We start from the raw sequence: 17,877 nt of genomic DNA, 5'->3' as shown, positions 1-17,877 counted from the left end.
GTTTTGTAGTACTTGGGGGGATCCAGATGTAAACTCTTTTTGGGCTATGTTTAAAACAGGGAAAGAGTCCCAAACAAATCTCATGTTACTGTTGGGAAAAAGGAACTGTCTGCTTGTTTTGTGATGTTTTATGTTAATTAGATGTGGTTTTAATTCTGTGGTTCCTTATTTTTATTTTTGTAGAAATTCTCCTACTTTCAAATCATTTGAGGAAAAAGTTGAAAACTTCAAGGTAAGAATTTCTGAAACACCTTGGTGATTGTGCAGCTGTGGATGTGGAGAAAAGACTCAAGTGGATTCTGGGCAGCCTATTTTTTAGTTACTGGTAAACTGTTGAAGAGGTGCTTAGAGGAACATCTTTTTAAGTCCTGTGAGAACAGTTTCTCTGCCTAATGATTTGTAAATGAAGTAATGGGCTGCCTGTACCTCATACAGGAGGATGCCTTTAGAAGAACTAACAGCCAGCTAACCTGCACAAACAGCTAGTATTAGGTATGCAAAATAATTCATACCTAATGCTAGGTATCCAGAATTTTCCAGGCTTTTCTTTCATGCCTGTCTAGGGACTAGTATCCTACACATGCAAATACTTTGGGATACATCTCTCATTTCTGGCATAAAAGACAAAAGGCCTTTGCACCTTAATTTTAACTTCACTCCTGAAAACCTCAAGTGCCAGAAACAACCATTCATAACTTCTCCAGGTAAAAACTCACTTCAAAAATAACTAATCTGTATAATCAGAACCAGAGTTGACTCCTCCTGGGCACACTGGGCTTGATAAGAAGCATGAGAGTGATAGCGAGGGGAACTGGGCCTTCCCTTGCAATTAATTGGCATTTACACCTCCGCTGCAGTCCTGCAGAGCAAATGCTGCGGAGCGAAGTGAAAAGGCAAACATGTTGCATGGAGAAAGTAACATAGTTGCTCTGCTGCTCTGAAGAGCTCGGGACTTGCTCTTGAGACTCAAAACTGTCCAAAGTTCTTTCTTGAGAAATAAAGTAGCGAGTTTTAACTCTGAATCTCTTAAAGACTTCACGGTTTGAAAGGCTTCATGCCTTTATCCACTTGTAACTGAGGGTGTATCAACCTTTGGACTCTGGAATCAGGGCTGCTTCAAGTACCTCAAAGTCAAAGGGAGATCACTGTGTTAATCTGCTGGTGAGTGTTTCCTGTCACATATGTACAGACTTGTTGTAAGAATATTGTGGAGGTCTCCTAGACCTGGAAAAGCTGCTTTGTTGAAGAGAGTTATTAAACCAGACGTACTGGTTTTGTACAGTTAAGCATGTTTGACATGCCAGCTAACTACTATGCTTTGTTGGGGCTCTCTCTGTGTTCTAGTCTAAAGTTGGAGGAAGCAAACCTGCTGGGGGAGACTTTGGAGAAGTTCTCAACTCTGCTGCCAATGCCAGTGCCACAGAAACTATTGCAGAACAGACAGAGGAAGAGACCCACTGAGATTTCTGCTTCTGTCCTGCTACCCACTGCCAGATGCTGCAAGGAAAAACCAAGCACACTTGTAACATTCTCTGCGCTCTTTCCACCAGATGTGCTTTTATTTAGCACGTAGTTATTTTACCCGATTAACTGATACCAAGCTTGTTTGTGGGTTCAAAATATTTTTGAAACTAAAATACATTGTTTGGGGTTTTGTGTGGGAAGGGGAATTTCTATGCCTTTCAAGCATTTAAAGGACTTACTTGTAATTTGAAGACAACCTTTAAAATATAGCAATGAAAAAAACTCTTTTGAGAAGTTAATTATATTGTACAGATACTGTGGATACGTATTTTCTTTTCAATCTGTAATTACTGCTCAACTTAATCCTTATGAATCTACTGCTGCTGTCAAACTGAAGCTTGTTACTTCGCTGCCTTGTGATTGTTTCAGTTGGGTGTTGCCTGCAAGGGACACTGGACTAGGAGGCCGGACAAGGAGGAAGGATCACTCCCAGCTAAAGAAAGGACTTCAGTTTCAGCAGGCTTTACACAAGTTATAGCAGGATCACACATGAATAGGAATGTACTGTCTTTTGAGCATGTTCCTCATACAGCAGGTGTGGATAGGTGATAGAACATGCGAAACTTACCATCTGTCCATGCATTGTCCACCTCAGAAACTTCTGACCGACGCAGATGGAAGCAAGATGCCTCATGGTGCTGGTTTGGTTCAGTCACCATGGCATTTTCAGTCTTGTTTTTTGTACAGGATGTCACTGTGGTAAGATAACACTCTTCTGAGCATTGGACCAGTCACAAATATATTCATTCACACGTGGTGGTGTCATATTCACACTAACAAAGCATGGAATAGAAGAATAAGCCTGACCCCAGAAGTGGTTCTTTTGTAGTCATCAAGATAATTGCTCCGATAGCCTAATGTTGTTTCTCTTGTAGGCTGAACCCTGGAAACATCTGCTACACCATCTTACTCTTTTTTTATGTATTTAAGGCAACAGCCCTGTTCCCAACCCCAGAAGCCTGTTTTGGGAGGTGCACAGTGTCATGGCTCAGCGTAGCTCTCCTAAAGACCTGTCCTCCTACATCTTGTTTTGTCTGCTGTACTCCTCAAATTCCTTGTGTTCTATGTGTTTCTGCCACATGGTTAGAACATTTTGTCACCTTGCTTAGAACTGGAAACAAGTTTTGCTACATTTGTGTGAAATCCATGAAACTTCAACTGCCACAGGTGTCCGGAGGAAAAAAAGTTGGCTCCTGACAACCTTGCTAGCATGTCAGATGTAGAATGTGTGCTTAATTACAATGTGAGAAGCTTAATAAAAGTGTATGTGAGGAATGTATTGTCCTGTGAACATGAAGGATAATGTAAATAAGTAAGGAAATTTCATTTCTAATGGAAGCAGTCCTTTAAGTTTGGTTCAAAGCTGTGCTGATATGTACTACTGTACTGCTGGGACTCTGCATGGCTGAGCTTGGCATTTCTAGAGAAGACTGAGCCTAGGTTGCCTTCTTGTGGCTTACATAAAATTACAAATCACAGCATTGTTAGGGTTGTAAGGGACCTCTGGAGTTCATCTAGTCCAAACTCCCTGTTGAGGCAGGGTCATCTCTGGAGCAGGTTGTACAGGATTGTGCCCAGGTGGGTTTTGAATGTCTCCAGAGAGTGAGAATCCAGGACCTTCTTCAGCAGCCTGTTCAAGTGCTCTGCCACTACATAAAATTAAACTGCCCTGGTTACATTGTGAAGTTCAGAAAACAGGTTGACATGTTCCCTCAGCCTCTGACGGCTCCAGCTTAACAAAGGAACAGATAGAGAATAGTGTGGTACAGAGAGAATGGAGCTCTTCCTCTTTTGGGTCAGTACCATGTAGGGCAGGTTCTTCTGGAACATGATCCTTATTGGATGGGTCTTTTATTTATTTATCTAACTGACAAAGAGAAAAGTAATCTAGTCCAGAGCTGAGCTTTCTGTTTTCTGAAGGAAAGTTTTTTTTTTTTTTTTTTTTTTTTTTTTTTAAGGCCACATGGTGATCCTTTTATTGTAACACATGATTACACTCCAGGAGATTTGCTGTATCTTTCTCCACCCACACCTTCCTTTCCTCGTGTGCAGGTGGCTTTGGGGCTGCTGTGACCACTGAAGCTCTGCTTTCAGGGCTGGTGTAGTAATCACAGAATCAGGTAGGCTGGAAAATACCTCTGAGAGCAGGGAGTCCAACCTGTGGCCAAACAGCACCTTGTCAACTAGACCATGGCACTAAGTGGGGCTCCAGAGGGGTTGAAACACGCTTGCTTTTTTTTTTTTTTAAGATGTATTTTTTTTTTTTTTTTTTTTTTTTTTTTTAAGGCCACATGGTGATCCTTTTATTGTAACACATGATTACACTCCAGGAGATTTGCTGTATCTTTCTCCACCCACACCTTCCTTTCCTCGTGTGCAGGTGGCTTTGGGGCTGCTGTGACCACTGAAGCTCTGCTTTCAGGGCTGGTGTAGTAATCACAGAATCAGGTAGGCTGGAAAATACCTCTGAGAGCAGGGAGTCCAACCTGTGGCCAAACAGCACCTTATCGACTAGACCATGGCACTAAGGGGGGCTCCAGAGGGGATGGCAGAAGGTTTTGTCAGGGAATGTTCAGGCTGGGTGTTACAAGAAGGTTTTTCAAAACCACAGAGGGTGTTTGGGCACTGGAACAGGCTCCCCAGGGAAATGGTCACAGTACCAAGCTTTACAGAATTCAAGAAGTGTTTGGACAATGCTCTCAGGCGCATGGTGTGACTCCTGTGCAGGATCAGGTGTTGAGCTCCATGATCCTTGTGGGTCCCGTCCAACTCCGGTTATTCTACCAAGTGCCACGTCCAGTCTTTCCTTAAATACCTCCAGGGATGGTGACTCCCTTTCTGAGCTTCGCAAGACGTAATCACCTTTTCCGTGAAGAAACTCCCCCAGATGTCCAATCCCCCGTTCCCTGGCGCAGCCTCAGCTCTGTCCTCCCTTCCAGTCGCTGTCGCCGGGGGGCAGCGCGGCCCCCGCCGTCCCTCACCCAAGATGGCGCCGCCCGCCTCAGCCCTGCGCGTTGCGCCTGCGCGCGCGGCGGAGGTACCGCCCCCGCTCAGTGATGGCGGCGGCGCTGTGGGGTCGCGCGGCCCGGCCATGGCGGGTGCTGCTGCCCGCGGTCCGCAGGGCCAGCGGGGCCGCGCCGGGAGCCGCCGAGACTCCCCCGCCGCGAACGGAGCAGCGCCCGGGCAGCGGCACTGCGGGCTTCGGTCCCCGGCAGGTGAGGGCGGGAGGGGATCGAGCCGGGGCAGCGTCCTCGACCATAATGCGGCCACATGTGGAGTGCTGTGTCCGGTTCTGGTCTCGGCAGTACAAAAGAGAGGAGGAGCTGCTGGAGAGGGACCAGCGGAAGGCTAGAAAGATGGAGAGAGGTCTGGAGAATCTCTCTCACGAGGGGAAGCTGCGGGAGCTGGGCCTGTTCAGTCTGGAGAAGACAAGAGTGAGAGGGGATCTCATCAATGCATATAAATAGCTCAAAGCAGGTGCCAACAGGATGGTGCCAGGCTGTTTTCAGTGGTGCCCAGCGACACCACTAGGATAGGGAGCAGTGGCCATAAACTAAAGTACAAGGAGTTTCACCTCAACACGAGGAAGAACTTTTTTGCACTGAGGGTGGCAGAGCACTGGAACAGGCTGCCTGGGGAGATTGTGGAGTCTCCCACTCTGGAGACATTCAAAACCCAGAAAGCCAGACATTCCAGTGTCACCTGCTCCAGGTGACCCTGCCTTGGCAGGAGGGTTGGCCTGGGTGATGTCCAGAGATCTTTTCCATCCCTGACAACTCTGATTTTCTCTTCTCACCACTTCACCCTTCATAATAAGTAGCCTGCAGAAACGTGGACAGCTCATATTTATTTTTAAGATGCTCCTACAAAAATGTAATGTAGAAAGCATGCAATCAGTTTTGGTTGTGTACAATGCAAGGTACTGCTGCATGGAGAAAGCTGTGTTCAGGCTTTTTACAAGCTGGCAGGGAGGATGTGGAAAATTTCTTAATGATTTTATTGTGTCACATCAAAGACCTGTTAAACCAGTATTCCAGAGACTTTTAGTGGAAATATAAAGGCTTTTATAAATGAAACACCTGTAGAATTGTATGTGTGTGAAGCCAGCATAAGAAACATCAGGACGAGGGTTGAAGGGATGCTGCATGTTATTGTGAAAACCCACATTTCTCTGGGAAGCTGTCCTTGGCTGTAAAATTAGGATGGTGTGCTTGGCAAGGTGTGCACTCTGGTAAGCTGCAGCATGAATGATTCGTCAGGAGCAGACCCTGCTCCTGAAGAGCACAAGGAAGGTTACAGGATTGTGTCTCACATCTTACGTGCCATTTGTTTTCCTGTTACTCCACCATGAATCAGTCATGGAGAGAGAGATAATGAGCAGCAGTCTGCTATTTATTGAGGCTGCAGTAAGTAGAATTCTGGAGCAAAGGACCACCCCATCAATAGCTGTTGACTCCTGGAGGGTGTAAAAGATTTGTCCAAAATCTAGTTCATCATTGCCAAACAGGAATAATGTCAGAGGTGTGATGAGGCCTTGATAGCTGGCAGTCTTCATCCTCAGTGTTGTACCCAAATGGGTTTTCCCCAGATGCTTGTTGGGAATCCAGGGTATGAAAATGTGAGTAGGTGGAACCTGGGAGAGAGGGAGTGGTAAAATAAACTTAGAGATTTTGTGAATAACCATCACTTTCTCTAGCAGTGCATTGAGTTTTGTCATGCTGATTTTTCCCACAGATTGTGACAGTGCCCATTAGCAGACAGGTAAGGAAACAGAAGACAGCTCTGTGTGTGTACTGACACATTCCAGAATATCTGTTCCAAGCTGAAAACCCCTGACCTCTCTTTATTCCTCAGGTGGAAGTGGTCCCATGCTGGTGTTTATCCTTGACAGTCATATTTTTGTAACTTTTTTGAGTTCTTTTTGACTACACCTGTATCTGAGATTATTTGAAATGTGTTTGGTAGGGTATGGAGATTAAGGCTGTGAATTATTATGTCAGGACTTATTTGGTACCACAGGTGTAGAACGGGAAATGCCTGTCACTGAATCCAAGACCTGATATCCCAAGTTACTGCATAATCTATAACATTCTGTTTTCCATTGAAAATCCACACTAGCAAGGCTGGCTGTGCAAAGATCAGAGGTTTGCCTAACCCAGGGGCTCAGGTGGTGTCCAAGGAGATGTCCACAAAAGAGTTTAGGAACAGAATTACTTGGTGTAGCTGAATGCTACTCTGGGTATTTGGGGATTTAATTTTTTGCCCTTTTTGTTTTTCTGTTGAAGTGAGTAGCTGGAATCATTATTTTCTATCTACATAACATCTTTCTATCTGTAAGTGGATTGTTATCAAGCCTTTACAGCTTCTTAACTGACTCAGAGGTTACATTTTATTCACAACAGGTGAATTGCATAGACAAATACAAATAATGCATTTCTAGAAATCAAACTAGGGTTTTAAAATGAATATCTGGACCACAACTCTGAATTTCTGTGCACTTTGCTGAGCTACTTTTTCACTTGAAACAGAAGAAGGAAAATAGCTTGCTTTGCAGTGCCTAGTCGTGTTCAAAGCACAATAATGAGGTGAAGATTACCATGAGTCTACTTTCATGCTGTTCTCAGCCCAGGTAGTGCTCAGTGAGTCTGAGTGTGATTAATGTTTATTCACTGATTGCTCTTGGAGTAGTTTACTGAAGAGGGGAGTGGGTTTTGGTGAGAATGAGTTAGCAGTGGCAGGTGGCATGAAACGAGGGAAATGAAAGGGATCTGACTGCAGTGTAATCTGTTCATTTAGTGTAGCTTTCTTGAAATCCCATTATCACCACTTTAGCAGCTATTTGATTGCTAGAAAGTATGTTATTTGGTAAATAAACTTTCTATAGATGGGAGCAACCCTGATGCTACTTTGGTAGTACTTATGGGAGGAGGCACTGGATGCTAATGGTAAAACTCAAATATTTAATAGACCTTTTGATAAGATCCTTCTAAGAGAAGCACACACTCATCTTAGGAGAGGCTGTGGTGGCTCTACTTGCAGTTCCTTCCTGTGGTCCCAGCACCTGCAGGATCTGATTTTTGAAGAAAGAGGAGTGTGATCTTGCTCATCCCTTACCTGAGCTAAAGTCACAGGAAAACTTGTGTTCCTTATCTCAGCTGACAAGTGCTGCCTGTCTTTTGCTGTGCTTCATCCAGTAAGAGCCAGAGCTGGTGTTTGGATTCTTTGTTTTTCTCTTTATTTTTTTTTTTTTTTGGGAAGAGGCTTGATAACAGCTCCTGTATGGGTTTCCTATGTCAGCTGTTCCTTCATTTTTGAAACCAGATCAGCTGACTGATATTTGGGTGGCAGTGGCTTAGTTTAGACAAATATAAATAAACTTGATAAATGGGCATGTTGACACGTGTTTGTCTTCAGATGATTCAAAAAGCACAGGGTGATACTTTTCCTAGGTACCTCTTTAAGGTTTTTTTGCAGCAATGTGTGCTGCTGCCCTTACCTCAGAACTGCCTGGTGGTGTCTCTGCTGTGTTGGTAATTTTACAGGGGTTCAGATTTGTGTTTTAGCTTTCACCTTGAGTTTACAGTTCTGTTGTTACTGTTTTATTGATAGTGAAACTTACAGACAAAGCATCTAAATGTTGATTAAAATTGTTGATAAGGTAGCAACTTGGTAAGCCAAATGTCCTGATAAACCCATGTGACATTTGTGTACAGTAGGCAACTCACTTCTTGCTGCATTTGCCTTCTGCACTTTGATATTTAAGTTTTGCATTATAAACAACAAAGAAAAAAAAGCCAGGTTTAAAATTCTTTTTTTCCTCTATGGAATTGCTTGACGAAATCTTTTAGAAAGACCAAATGCTTTAAGTGTTACCTTCATTAATGGTTTAAAGTTGCTTGCCTAGTGAAATAGGAAACCTTGTCTTTAGGAAGGATGAGATGGTTTTTGACACAGGTAGAGAAATGTTTTTTGAGCTGTGTTGTTAGCTCAGTTACCAAAGTTTGAAGAAAATGTAAGAATAAACTAATTAAGAATAAATGGACATTTTTCTTCACTGGGAACTAAGTAGTCTAAAAATGTTTCAAGTGGGAGTGATGAAGTTTGTCAAGCGTCCTTTTAGGTAGAATTGGGCTGTTGTTAAGTGAACCCCGCTGCTAGTCCGCTCTGTATGACACAGGGTGGTGAAGCTGCTCTGTTGGGATTTTTCGCGTGAGAGTAGCAGGGTACAACCATCAGGTGCGTGTCAGGGACCCCTTACACGAGCAGCAAGTTGTCCTTGCTCAGAAGGAGGGGTCTGCAGCCCCTGGCTCGGCCAGGCTGTGGGTCCAGCCGGCAGGGATGGGTGAACATCCCCGCCCGGCACAGCAGAGGGCACTGCTTGTTTCCAGATGCCGCAGCAAAAGCAGCACGTTTGAGGGATTTCCTATTTAATTCCTTGAATACCGTGTTCCAAGGGAAAGCATCTGTTAAGAAGAAGCGTAACTGATTTTGTCTAAAGTTCAGATGGAAGGGATTGGATTGGTATCAGCACATTATAATATCTAATTTGTGAAAGAGAGAGATTAGAAATTATTCTTCCGGTCACATGCATGTTTTTAAATTAACTTAGCCACAGGTTCTTTGCTGAAAGGATTAGTAAATTTGAGGAAGCTGTCTGTGTATTTAAATGTCACTCTTTAAAAAATAAAATATCAGTACTCATTAAGGAAGAAAAAAAAATAAATTTCATAGGTCATGTAAAGAGCTGTTTCATCTGTTTATGTTTTAGGGGATAAATTAAAAACTAAAACACAAAAGTGACAATTTAAAAGGAATGTATTACATTTCTGAAAGCTACATGGGTATCTTTATAAAGAATGTGTAGTTGACTTTTTGTGCAGTATCTGGGCATCCTCAGGTTAAAATAATGTGTGACACTGGATGTTTTGAAATAAAATAGTAAAAAAAAATTAAATTATTTTAATCTAATAGTTGATGGGAACTATTTCTCTCAATCTGTCTTCCCACCTAGGTTAACATCTAGAAGATGATTTCCCTGAAGTTGCAGTTATTTGAGAGCAAAAATACTGATTAATATTTAGTGCAATTTTCACTTGTAATTTTCATAGTGTAATACTTCTTAGTATACCCAGAATCTTTGTGTGACTGGAGCGCTTTGCTAGTGCTAATAACTAACTAATAAATAACATTCTTTGTTTGATTACAAATATAACAGCATTTTATAAAACCTATATGCCAAGCACAGAGGTCACTGTTTCAGGTGGATGATCTTCTGGCCAGCATTCAGGTGCTGAAAACTGTGACTAACTGAGAGAGGGACATGCCAGTTGTGGGGTTTGTGGGATCTGGAAGTTTCTCTTGATTTGCTTTGCCAGATTGTAATTCTGTGTTTGAGAAACTTGGGTTACGTGTGCTCATGCTATGCTGCGAACTCGTCCTGGTGCTTTCAAGTTTGTGCTAAATAAGGACTGTGTCACAGCCTTCTCAGCATCCTCTCAGCTGGATCTGCTTGAAATGCTGGTTTGTATTACAGTAGGAATCAACCTGTTTGTCCTTCTTGTGACCTCTGTGAAGGAGCAGTTCTGTCTTGCGAATGCTCTGGCTGAGGCACCAAAACTTGTCTGTTCTGACTTGGATTTGTCCCAGCTGAAGGCTGGGTCAGTCAGATGACCTGCTTTGCATGACAGGATTTTGTAAAACTCACATGGAGTGACACTCTCTGGAAGGAAGTAGACAGGACTTCTGATGTTGGGCAACAAAGGAATGATGCATGCTGCCCTTTGGAGGACTTAATTATAGTACAGTAACACTGTCACTGCTGCCTATCACAGCTGTGTACTCAGGGACACAAATCCATGTGGGAAGGCCCTTAGTCCTTGGTTGACTTGAGGAAGATGAAGATCACAGCTCTGGAGGAGTTGTCTCTGGAACTTGCTCCCTCAGATAGCTCTGGGTTGGTGAGTTGGTTGCTTTGGCATTGCTGGGGGTCCATGCGTGGTAGGTGATGTGCCCTTGATGACTGGCTTTCAGAGTGAAATCCCCAAAATTAAACTGTCTTGGGACTGCCAGTATCATGGAGAAAAGGAAGTGCATGGCAGCTGCCTGGGCTTGATTGACTGCGTGTGAGATATCTGGAAGAAGGTGCATGCAACCATAATGTGACAGTTAAATAGGAATTGAAATCCTTTCCAGTGGTTACTATTATCAACAGGATATTTACATCCCCTGCTGCTGTGGGAGAGCCCAGTTATTCTCCTATTATAACTATTGAAACAGCATACTGTCCCCCGGGAACCTGGAAAAAAAAGAAGTGCCAGGAAGAGCAGGGTAGTGATAAATGGAGATTCTGGGCTCAAAACACCGTGGGCTGTTCTCAGGACTGTGTGTGCTCATCTGGTTAGATTTTCTTTTTGACATAATCCATTGCAGTAGGTTCACCCACTTTCTGTGATTTAGATGCTAATGTTCTATTTGTTTGCTACAAAGTTACCCTTGAAAGAAATATATGGATAAATACTTCATGTTTTAAATTCTATATAGAAGTTATTTAATTTCAAGAAAAAACAAGCTGCTTTATTGTGACTAAATTCTGTGCTATTTTGTGTTGTGAAATAAAATCTTAGCTCAGCGTTGTTTAGTAAATGATCCACCTGGCTAGTCAACAGCATATTTTCAAAGCTGCATTTGAAATTCTTTATGAAAGTCTTGTTTTGCAGTTTCTTTGCTGTGTATCCAGTCAAAATGTGAAGATAAATGGAAAACCTTCCTTTTACTACAAACACAAAGAAGCTGGTATTGAGTCAACCAGTGCAGCAGATTGTACATTTATAAGCCATGTTGGGTAAGCCTTGGTGGTTTGGGTAGCATTATAGTGTGTTAGCAATATGACTTTCTGGTTTTAAATGGGCAGCTGATTGATGAAAAAGTTTCAAAAAAGGATCTAGAAGTAGCAGATGATTAATTTTTGTGATACAGCTGGACTGACCTTCCCCTCCCCAGATGTCCTCTAATGTTTTATGCTATTCCTCCTAAGCACATGCCCAGTTACATGTGAAAGTGAAAGGAAAAAAGAGTATGTTTTTAAATTTTAGTTGTGTGTCACTGTTTACCAAATACCAAAACACCCAGACCCAAACACAATAGTGTAAACTTTTGACTTTTCTGATAATGGTCAGGGATAGCCATAATTGACTAAAAAAAAATCACCTTTATTTGCATTTACTGTGGTAGCACAATATTTCTTGTAGGACAGATGAGATGAGTCTGTTAATTGAAAAAATTTACATTTGTTTTGTGAACAGTACTGCTACACTCGACTTAGTAGCATGTAGTAAGGCACTGGTAAGTTAAATACATTTACAAAATATTCTGAATAATTATGCTCTTTCATGACTTGAAGGACAGTTTGTATACTGCATCTCAGTGATAAGGTTAAGAAGCACCCATCTTCAAATAGAGAAAAAGCTGAAAATAGTTTTAACAATGGAGATTTCTAGACAACAAAGAAGTTTTGATACTGAAAGTACAGTTCTGGAAAAACCTGTTGAATATTAGGCACAGCACCCAAATCCTACTCCTCTGATCTTTTCTTTTTCTTTTGAGATCTACATGATCCTTCTTGAAAAATGTAATTGTGAGAGACAAAGGTAGTCTTCACCATGGTATTTTACTGGTTTAGTACTACAGGTATTTGGTTAATTGTTACTTGCATCTCTTTTAAAAATGTGCTTCACAGTATTACGTTGTTCATTATTATGAAGGCAATATATATACAAATATATACGTTCAAGCATATCATGTGTTCTCCACACAGCTGAGATATTTTTAATTAGAAGTTGTTCTGTATGCAAAAATTAAACTAGGTTTGGAATATGCTGTATTCATCAGTCAGCATTGCAGCAAGTATGAAAATATGGACCTTGATGGAAGGTTGTTAATGAAGATACATTTATATCCAGTAGTGTATGATGAAACTTTTGTTGTTTTTAAAATTGAAGTGTAATCCTTTCCTAATCTGCAATCAAAATATGATTTTAAACATTTTTTTAAAATGTATAATTTCACTATGGAAAGTTGGCTTAACATTTGTGTCTGTAGCCAGGCAAAATCTTCCAGTGGTCTTTGCCAAGTATGACAACCCTTATAACTTCCTATAACTGTGTTTGCTTCCCTTTGGACAATGCTACTAAATATGAATAATCCTGTTCTTGGTAAAACTGCAGTTTAGTACTCTCCATATTTTTTCTTTTTAGGATAAGAAAGGTTGGTAAACAGGAACTGAATACAAGCAAGATACTCTTCTGTGAAAATAATTTATTCCTGCATTACATGAATTTCAAAGTAACCCTGTATATATTTTTGTGCAGTAGCCTCTTTCTTAGTTAGTTCTTCCTAGGTGGAAGTCGGTGAAGCAGTACAGTTCTTACATTTTTTCTTTAAGAGTTATGTGCCAGAAGGTTTTATGGCTCGCATGGTATTTGTGTTATTGAAAGTATAACACATACTTCTGTAACTGAATCTTAGACTATTGATTTTTAGGCTGGAGACGATCACTGGGGCCATCTAGGTTGACTGACTGACATAAGGCACTGAATTTCAGCCAGAGACTTTTGCATTTACCCTAGCAAGCGTGTCTTTCAGGTAAATTTGTGGATTTGAAAATTGATAAATACCCTTTGCTCTTGTGAGACCCCACCTGGAGTACTCCATCCAGTTATGGGGTTGAAAGATGGAGCAAGTCCAGAGGAGGCCACAAAAATGATAGCAGGGCTGGAGCACTGCTGCTGTGAAGAAAACAGGCTGAGGGAGTTGGGATTGTTCAGCCTGCAGAACAGAAGGCTCTGGGAAGACCTTTCTGTGTGCATTCAACATAAAGTAAAAAGTCCCTCTCAGTCTTTATTGTAGGGCCTGTAGTGATGGGTGCAGTGGTTTTAAACTGGAAGAGGGTGGACCTGAGTTGGTCAAAAGGAAGAATGGTGGGGGTGGTGAAGCACTGGAGTAGGAAGCTGTGGATGCCCGCTCCCTGGAAGTGTTCAAGGCCAGATTGGATGGGGCTCCGAGCAACCAGGTCCAGTGGCAGATGTCCCTGCTCATGGCAGGGGGCATTAGGACCAGGTGGCCTTTAAGGTCCCTTCCAGCCCAAACCATTCTGTGGAAAAAATATCAGTCATAATGTGTGTGTGTAAGAAAGCAACATCCATCCAAGTTTCTATTCCAGCGTTACCTTTGGTGTTTTCAGCCTTTGAGGGCAGTTGGATATCCAGTTGATGTAACTATCTAAATGGGATTTCCTAGAGGCTTTTAATTAGTGTTATTGTAGTTTATTTAGGTCTAAATTGATAACTAAGTAGGATATTCTTCATATTCCAGTGCTTATAGCTTGGCTGATTTCAAATGGCGTGGCAAGAGCAGCTCTAAGTTTGCAACTAAGATTTTAAATACTGTCAGATTGTTTTGTCCAAGTTGCAAAGAAGGGTTATGGAGTAGATCATGCTGTCTGAGACACTCCACAGAGGAGAGGGTGCTCTTCTCCAGAGAGTTCAGTTCAGTATGCTCACAGGTATGCTGGGACTTTGAGACCTGCAGCACATGTGTGCAGCAGGCACTACAAGATTTTACCTTCACATTAGCAGTGAGAGTGGAATTCTGTGCTCCTTAAAGCCTAATCCTGAAGTATGAACAAAAACAAGGACTCAGGGCTTTTATGAGGGGGATTTTACAAAATACTATTAGGCTTTGACAATAAAATCTAAAATCCACCAAAAATCTTAGTATCAGGAGGGAAGTTGGAGTGATGCTTTGCCAAAACACTTAGTTACTTCTCCTCATCAAGGGATGGTTCAATGCCTCACTTCAGCTTCTTCCAACCTTTTTAGCTGACAACTTTTGTGTGGTTTGCATTTTAAAATAAAACCATAGTTCTTCACTGTGCTGAGGAGAATGTATGGATTTTGATTGAAACAGCAGAAGTTTGCTTTGCTTTCTGGTCCTTCTTTAGGGGTACTTGCAGTTTTAAAATTATGATAAGAAATAACTCTGGACAATTAAAACCTGAAGTATGCAAAGTTTTTGAAATTTAAGAAAAATTTAATAAAGAATGAATACATAGCAGTCAATTTACCTCATCCTCTTATAGACAAAACAGAGCTGTTTCCCTTGCTTTTTCTCATCATAAAATCAGAAAGATTTTTTTCCCTCCAAATGCTACAGTTTTGGAGGAAAATCTGATGCTTACCATGTTCTTCTTGAATATCGCTTTTGTAGTACCACATTGTATTAAAAAGTGGTTCTGTTTTCTTCTCCCCTCTCCTACTTTTTTCAAAACTTTACTTTAAAAAGTTGAGTACAAATACTATCTGTGTTTATTTGAAAACTATAGAATTAGGAGTTTTCTACCACTGGTGGTGCAGTTCAAATCCTTACTCAAACTGAGAAGAAATGAAGGAATATGGTGTCTGCTGGAACTCTTAGTTACACTGTTATTTCTTCTACTGGCCTGTAGATATTAAATAATTAATATTAGACTAGAGTCCTTATAACTAAAATAATTCCCTTATAGAATTCATAACATGCTAGACGGTGTGGAAGTGCTGCCTTCATGGAAATTTGGCCTTGAACAACTGTTGCATAGGACGTGATTAATATGAAGTTTTTTATAAATATCTTGTATATATATATATATATATATATATGTCTGTATGTCTTGTAAATATCTAGCAGGGACACTTCCAGTTTTTTCCTTGACTGCTTTCAAAGCTCTTCTTCGTGGCTTTGCAGTCATTAAACTTAGATTTTTCCCTAAATTACTGCTTTGAATCACAAATCCTTGTTTTATGCTTTCTGTTTGGACTCTTTCCCTTCAGTAGTTTTATTAAATCTTGCTTTTGTTTAAGCTTTGTTCAGTATTTAGTCTTCAAAACCTTTTGTTTACTAGGAGTTTAAATCAGTTCTTCACTTTAATCTTTTTGTACAGAATAAAGTGGAAAAGTCTCTTGTTTAAAGGAAACTGAAGAGGTCTTCCCTGCCTTTGTGGTTGCCCACTTTGGGTTGTAAATTGAATCTGTGGGGAAACAGCATAAACTTCAGTTTTTTGATTTTTTTTTTTTTTATTGGAACAAAACCTCAGGCCACTCATTGGGGAGGAAAAAGAGCTGTATTCTTGAGAGGATAAATGTAAAACAGACAGTGGACTTTAAAGAACGGACTGTGTTCATGCTGTCTTTGGTTATACTTGTGCCTCTGCTGTATGTGGCATGATGTGCTGTTATTTATTATTATTATTAGTAGGTGAATTTTATGGCTTTTATATTTACTTATGTGTATGCTAGGTAAATTCTGTGTCCTTGTTTATTCTTATACAGCTTTGACTAATCCAGTCTTCCTATTTTCTACTCTGTTCATAGTTTCACCTGTCTGTTTTCACCTGTTTTATCCATAAATATGTGGAGTTTTAAAATAATAGTATCTTAAAATTTTCATTGGTACATATTGCAGAATTAAACATTGGGCTTCAAAAAAATTCTAAAATAGCCTTATACATTTTTGAAGCACTGGCATCATGCTGGTGTTTATTTTATGTGTTGTCTATGTATATGAGCAGCATATATTAATGAGCAATTTGCAGACTGTCTTCCTTAATACTGCATAAGACGAATGTCATTGGCAAATAAGAGAATAACAAGTAATTTGATACTTTTTCCAGTGGTTGTCAAATACTAGAATAGAGATGGAGAAGAGAGGGTTCCTGTCTTTGCATTACTCTTCACATTCAAGTCCAAAAGATGCTCCTGAGTTATATTTCATCTTAGACTTCTGATTTAATAGAATCATAGGATGAGCTGAGTTGGAAGGAACCTTAAGGATCATCTAGTTCCAACCATCCTTCCATGGGTAGGGACACCTTCCACTACACCAGGTATCTCTGAGCCCTGTCCAAGCTGGCCTTAAGCACTTCCAGGGATGGGGAATTCACAGCTTCTCCACACTTCCATGTACTACAGAAGCAAGTCATGTAATGTATATTGCAAGTACAAGTATTGATCAGATTTTGTTCCTCTTTATTGTTTACTATTTATTGTTATATCTGTTGATAATAAACAAGTAGGTGAACCCCTGCAGAATCATAGTTTATGTTGTGTGGAAAAGTAATGGTAGGCACAAATCTTCTCCACAGGAGTAGGTTGTATAATACTGTAGTTGGTGCTGTATACTGAGGTGGTCACTAATGGTTTTCTGGATCTCAGGATGTATCTAAGCTGTGGGACAGGGTTTAAAAAATTGTAGGAAGGGAAAAAAACCCAATTGTATGTCACCTTGTCCCTTGGGTAGAAGTACAGGTGGTAGAGACCCAAGGTGGGCAGTGCAGGATGTTTTGCTCAGTGCAGAATTGCTTTAGAAAGGGAGACAAAATGTCTGTGACTACTCGAGGTGTGGAGATTTAGTGTAAATGCTGTCTTGGTAGATAATGGCTGTACAGTAAAATGAGCCTGAATAGTCAAAGCTTAGTTGGTTTTAAAGAAATGTAGCTCAGGCATGTACTAGATGTTGGCTGTAATTTTGAGTAAGTAAGTAATAAATGTTAATGTCCATTCTTACACTTTAAAAATATTTTTCCCTAAACTTTTTTTTCCTACTGATATGGGAAGCAGAGTTTTTTCTTTGGAAAAGCTCTAAGAATCACTGGTTACTGCTAGGCACAAAGTTGTGAACATGTTCAAAGTTGAAGGTGGAGAAGCTACATGAACTTACTTGGTCAAGGCGAGACTGAGAGCTGTTCATCCCTGAAATGAGTTAAAGGCATGATGCCTAAAGTTTGAGTGGTTTTATTCTGAGAGGAGAATAATATACATGGAGCTTCTCAAGAAGGACTCATCAGCATTAGAACAAATAGTTTAATATATCAAAAGAAGTCAGCACCTAAAGAAAACACTTTGAGATGCAATTGCTTGTATGCTTATATGTTAAATTTTCAGTCACTGTAGTCATGCCAGTTCACTTCCTGCTCCTCATGATTGTTGTTTCTTGGGATAACATCAGTATCAGGGAAACTGTGTTGGTGAAAACAAAGCTTGATGGTTGTTCTTTGAGAAATTCAGGAGAGTTCTCAAGGCAGCGCTTCTTGGGCTGCTTCTGGATGGAAGGCTGGTAACTGTTGGATGTCAGATTTTGTGGTGTAGTGTCTGAGCTGGTCCTGCTGTCTTTAAGGTGATATTCTTCTGCATGATGGAGTTCTGACTTAAATACAGATTGTTGCTTTCAAGTAAAAAGTAGTAAAAGAGAGAAATTTAGTAAGTAAACTGCATGAATCTCTATGACCTGTTACCCTAGTAATGCCTTCAATGCTTAACAGAATTC

General features: G+C 40.8%; 1 protein-coding gene across 5 annotated transcripts in view; it reads left to right on the top strand.

Annotated features, from left to right (window-relative positions):
* The window catches only part of TPD52 (tumor protein D52), a 122,609-nt gene that overhangs the window by 38,045 nt on the left and 66,687 nt on the right, over positions 1–17,877 (top strand). For 4 of the 5 annotated variants that reach the window (XM_041412953.1, XM_041412954.1, XM_041412952.1 and 1 more), the window contains 2 exons: positions 184–232; positions 1,345–2,853. In XM_041412953.1, the coding sequence (XP_041268887.1) occupies positions 184–232; positions 1,345–1,461 (166 nt within the window). In that variant the 3' untranslated portion in view covers positions 1,462–2,853. Of the gene's footprint in view, positions 1–183; positions 233–1,344; positions 2,854–17,877 lie in introns of those variants that run through there. The other variant, XM_041412955.1, reaches the window with a different exon arrangement.

Source organism: Onychostruthus taczanowskii, unplaced genomic scaffold (genome assembly GCF_017590055.1).
Source record: "Onychostruthus taczanowskii isolate IOZ18803 unplaced genomic scaffold, ASM1759005v1 scaffold4, whole genome shotgun sequence".
Taxonomy (NCBI): domain Eukaryota; kingdom Metazoa; phylum Chordata; class Aves; order Passeriformes; family Passeridae; genus Onychostruthus; species Onychostruthus taczanowskii.
Note: the sequence above shows the minus strand (reverse complement) of the source record. Positions and strands in the feature narration are given on the sequence as shown.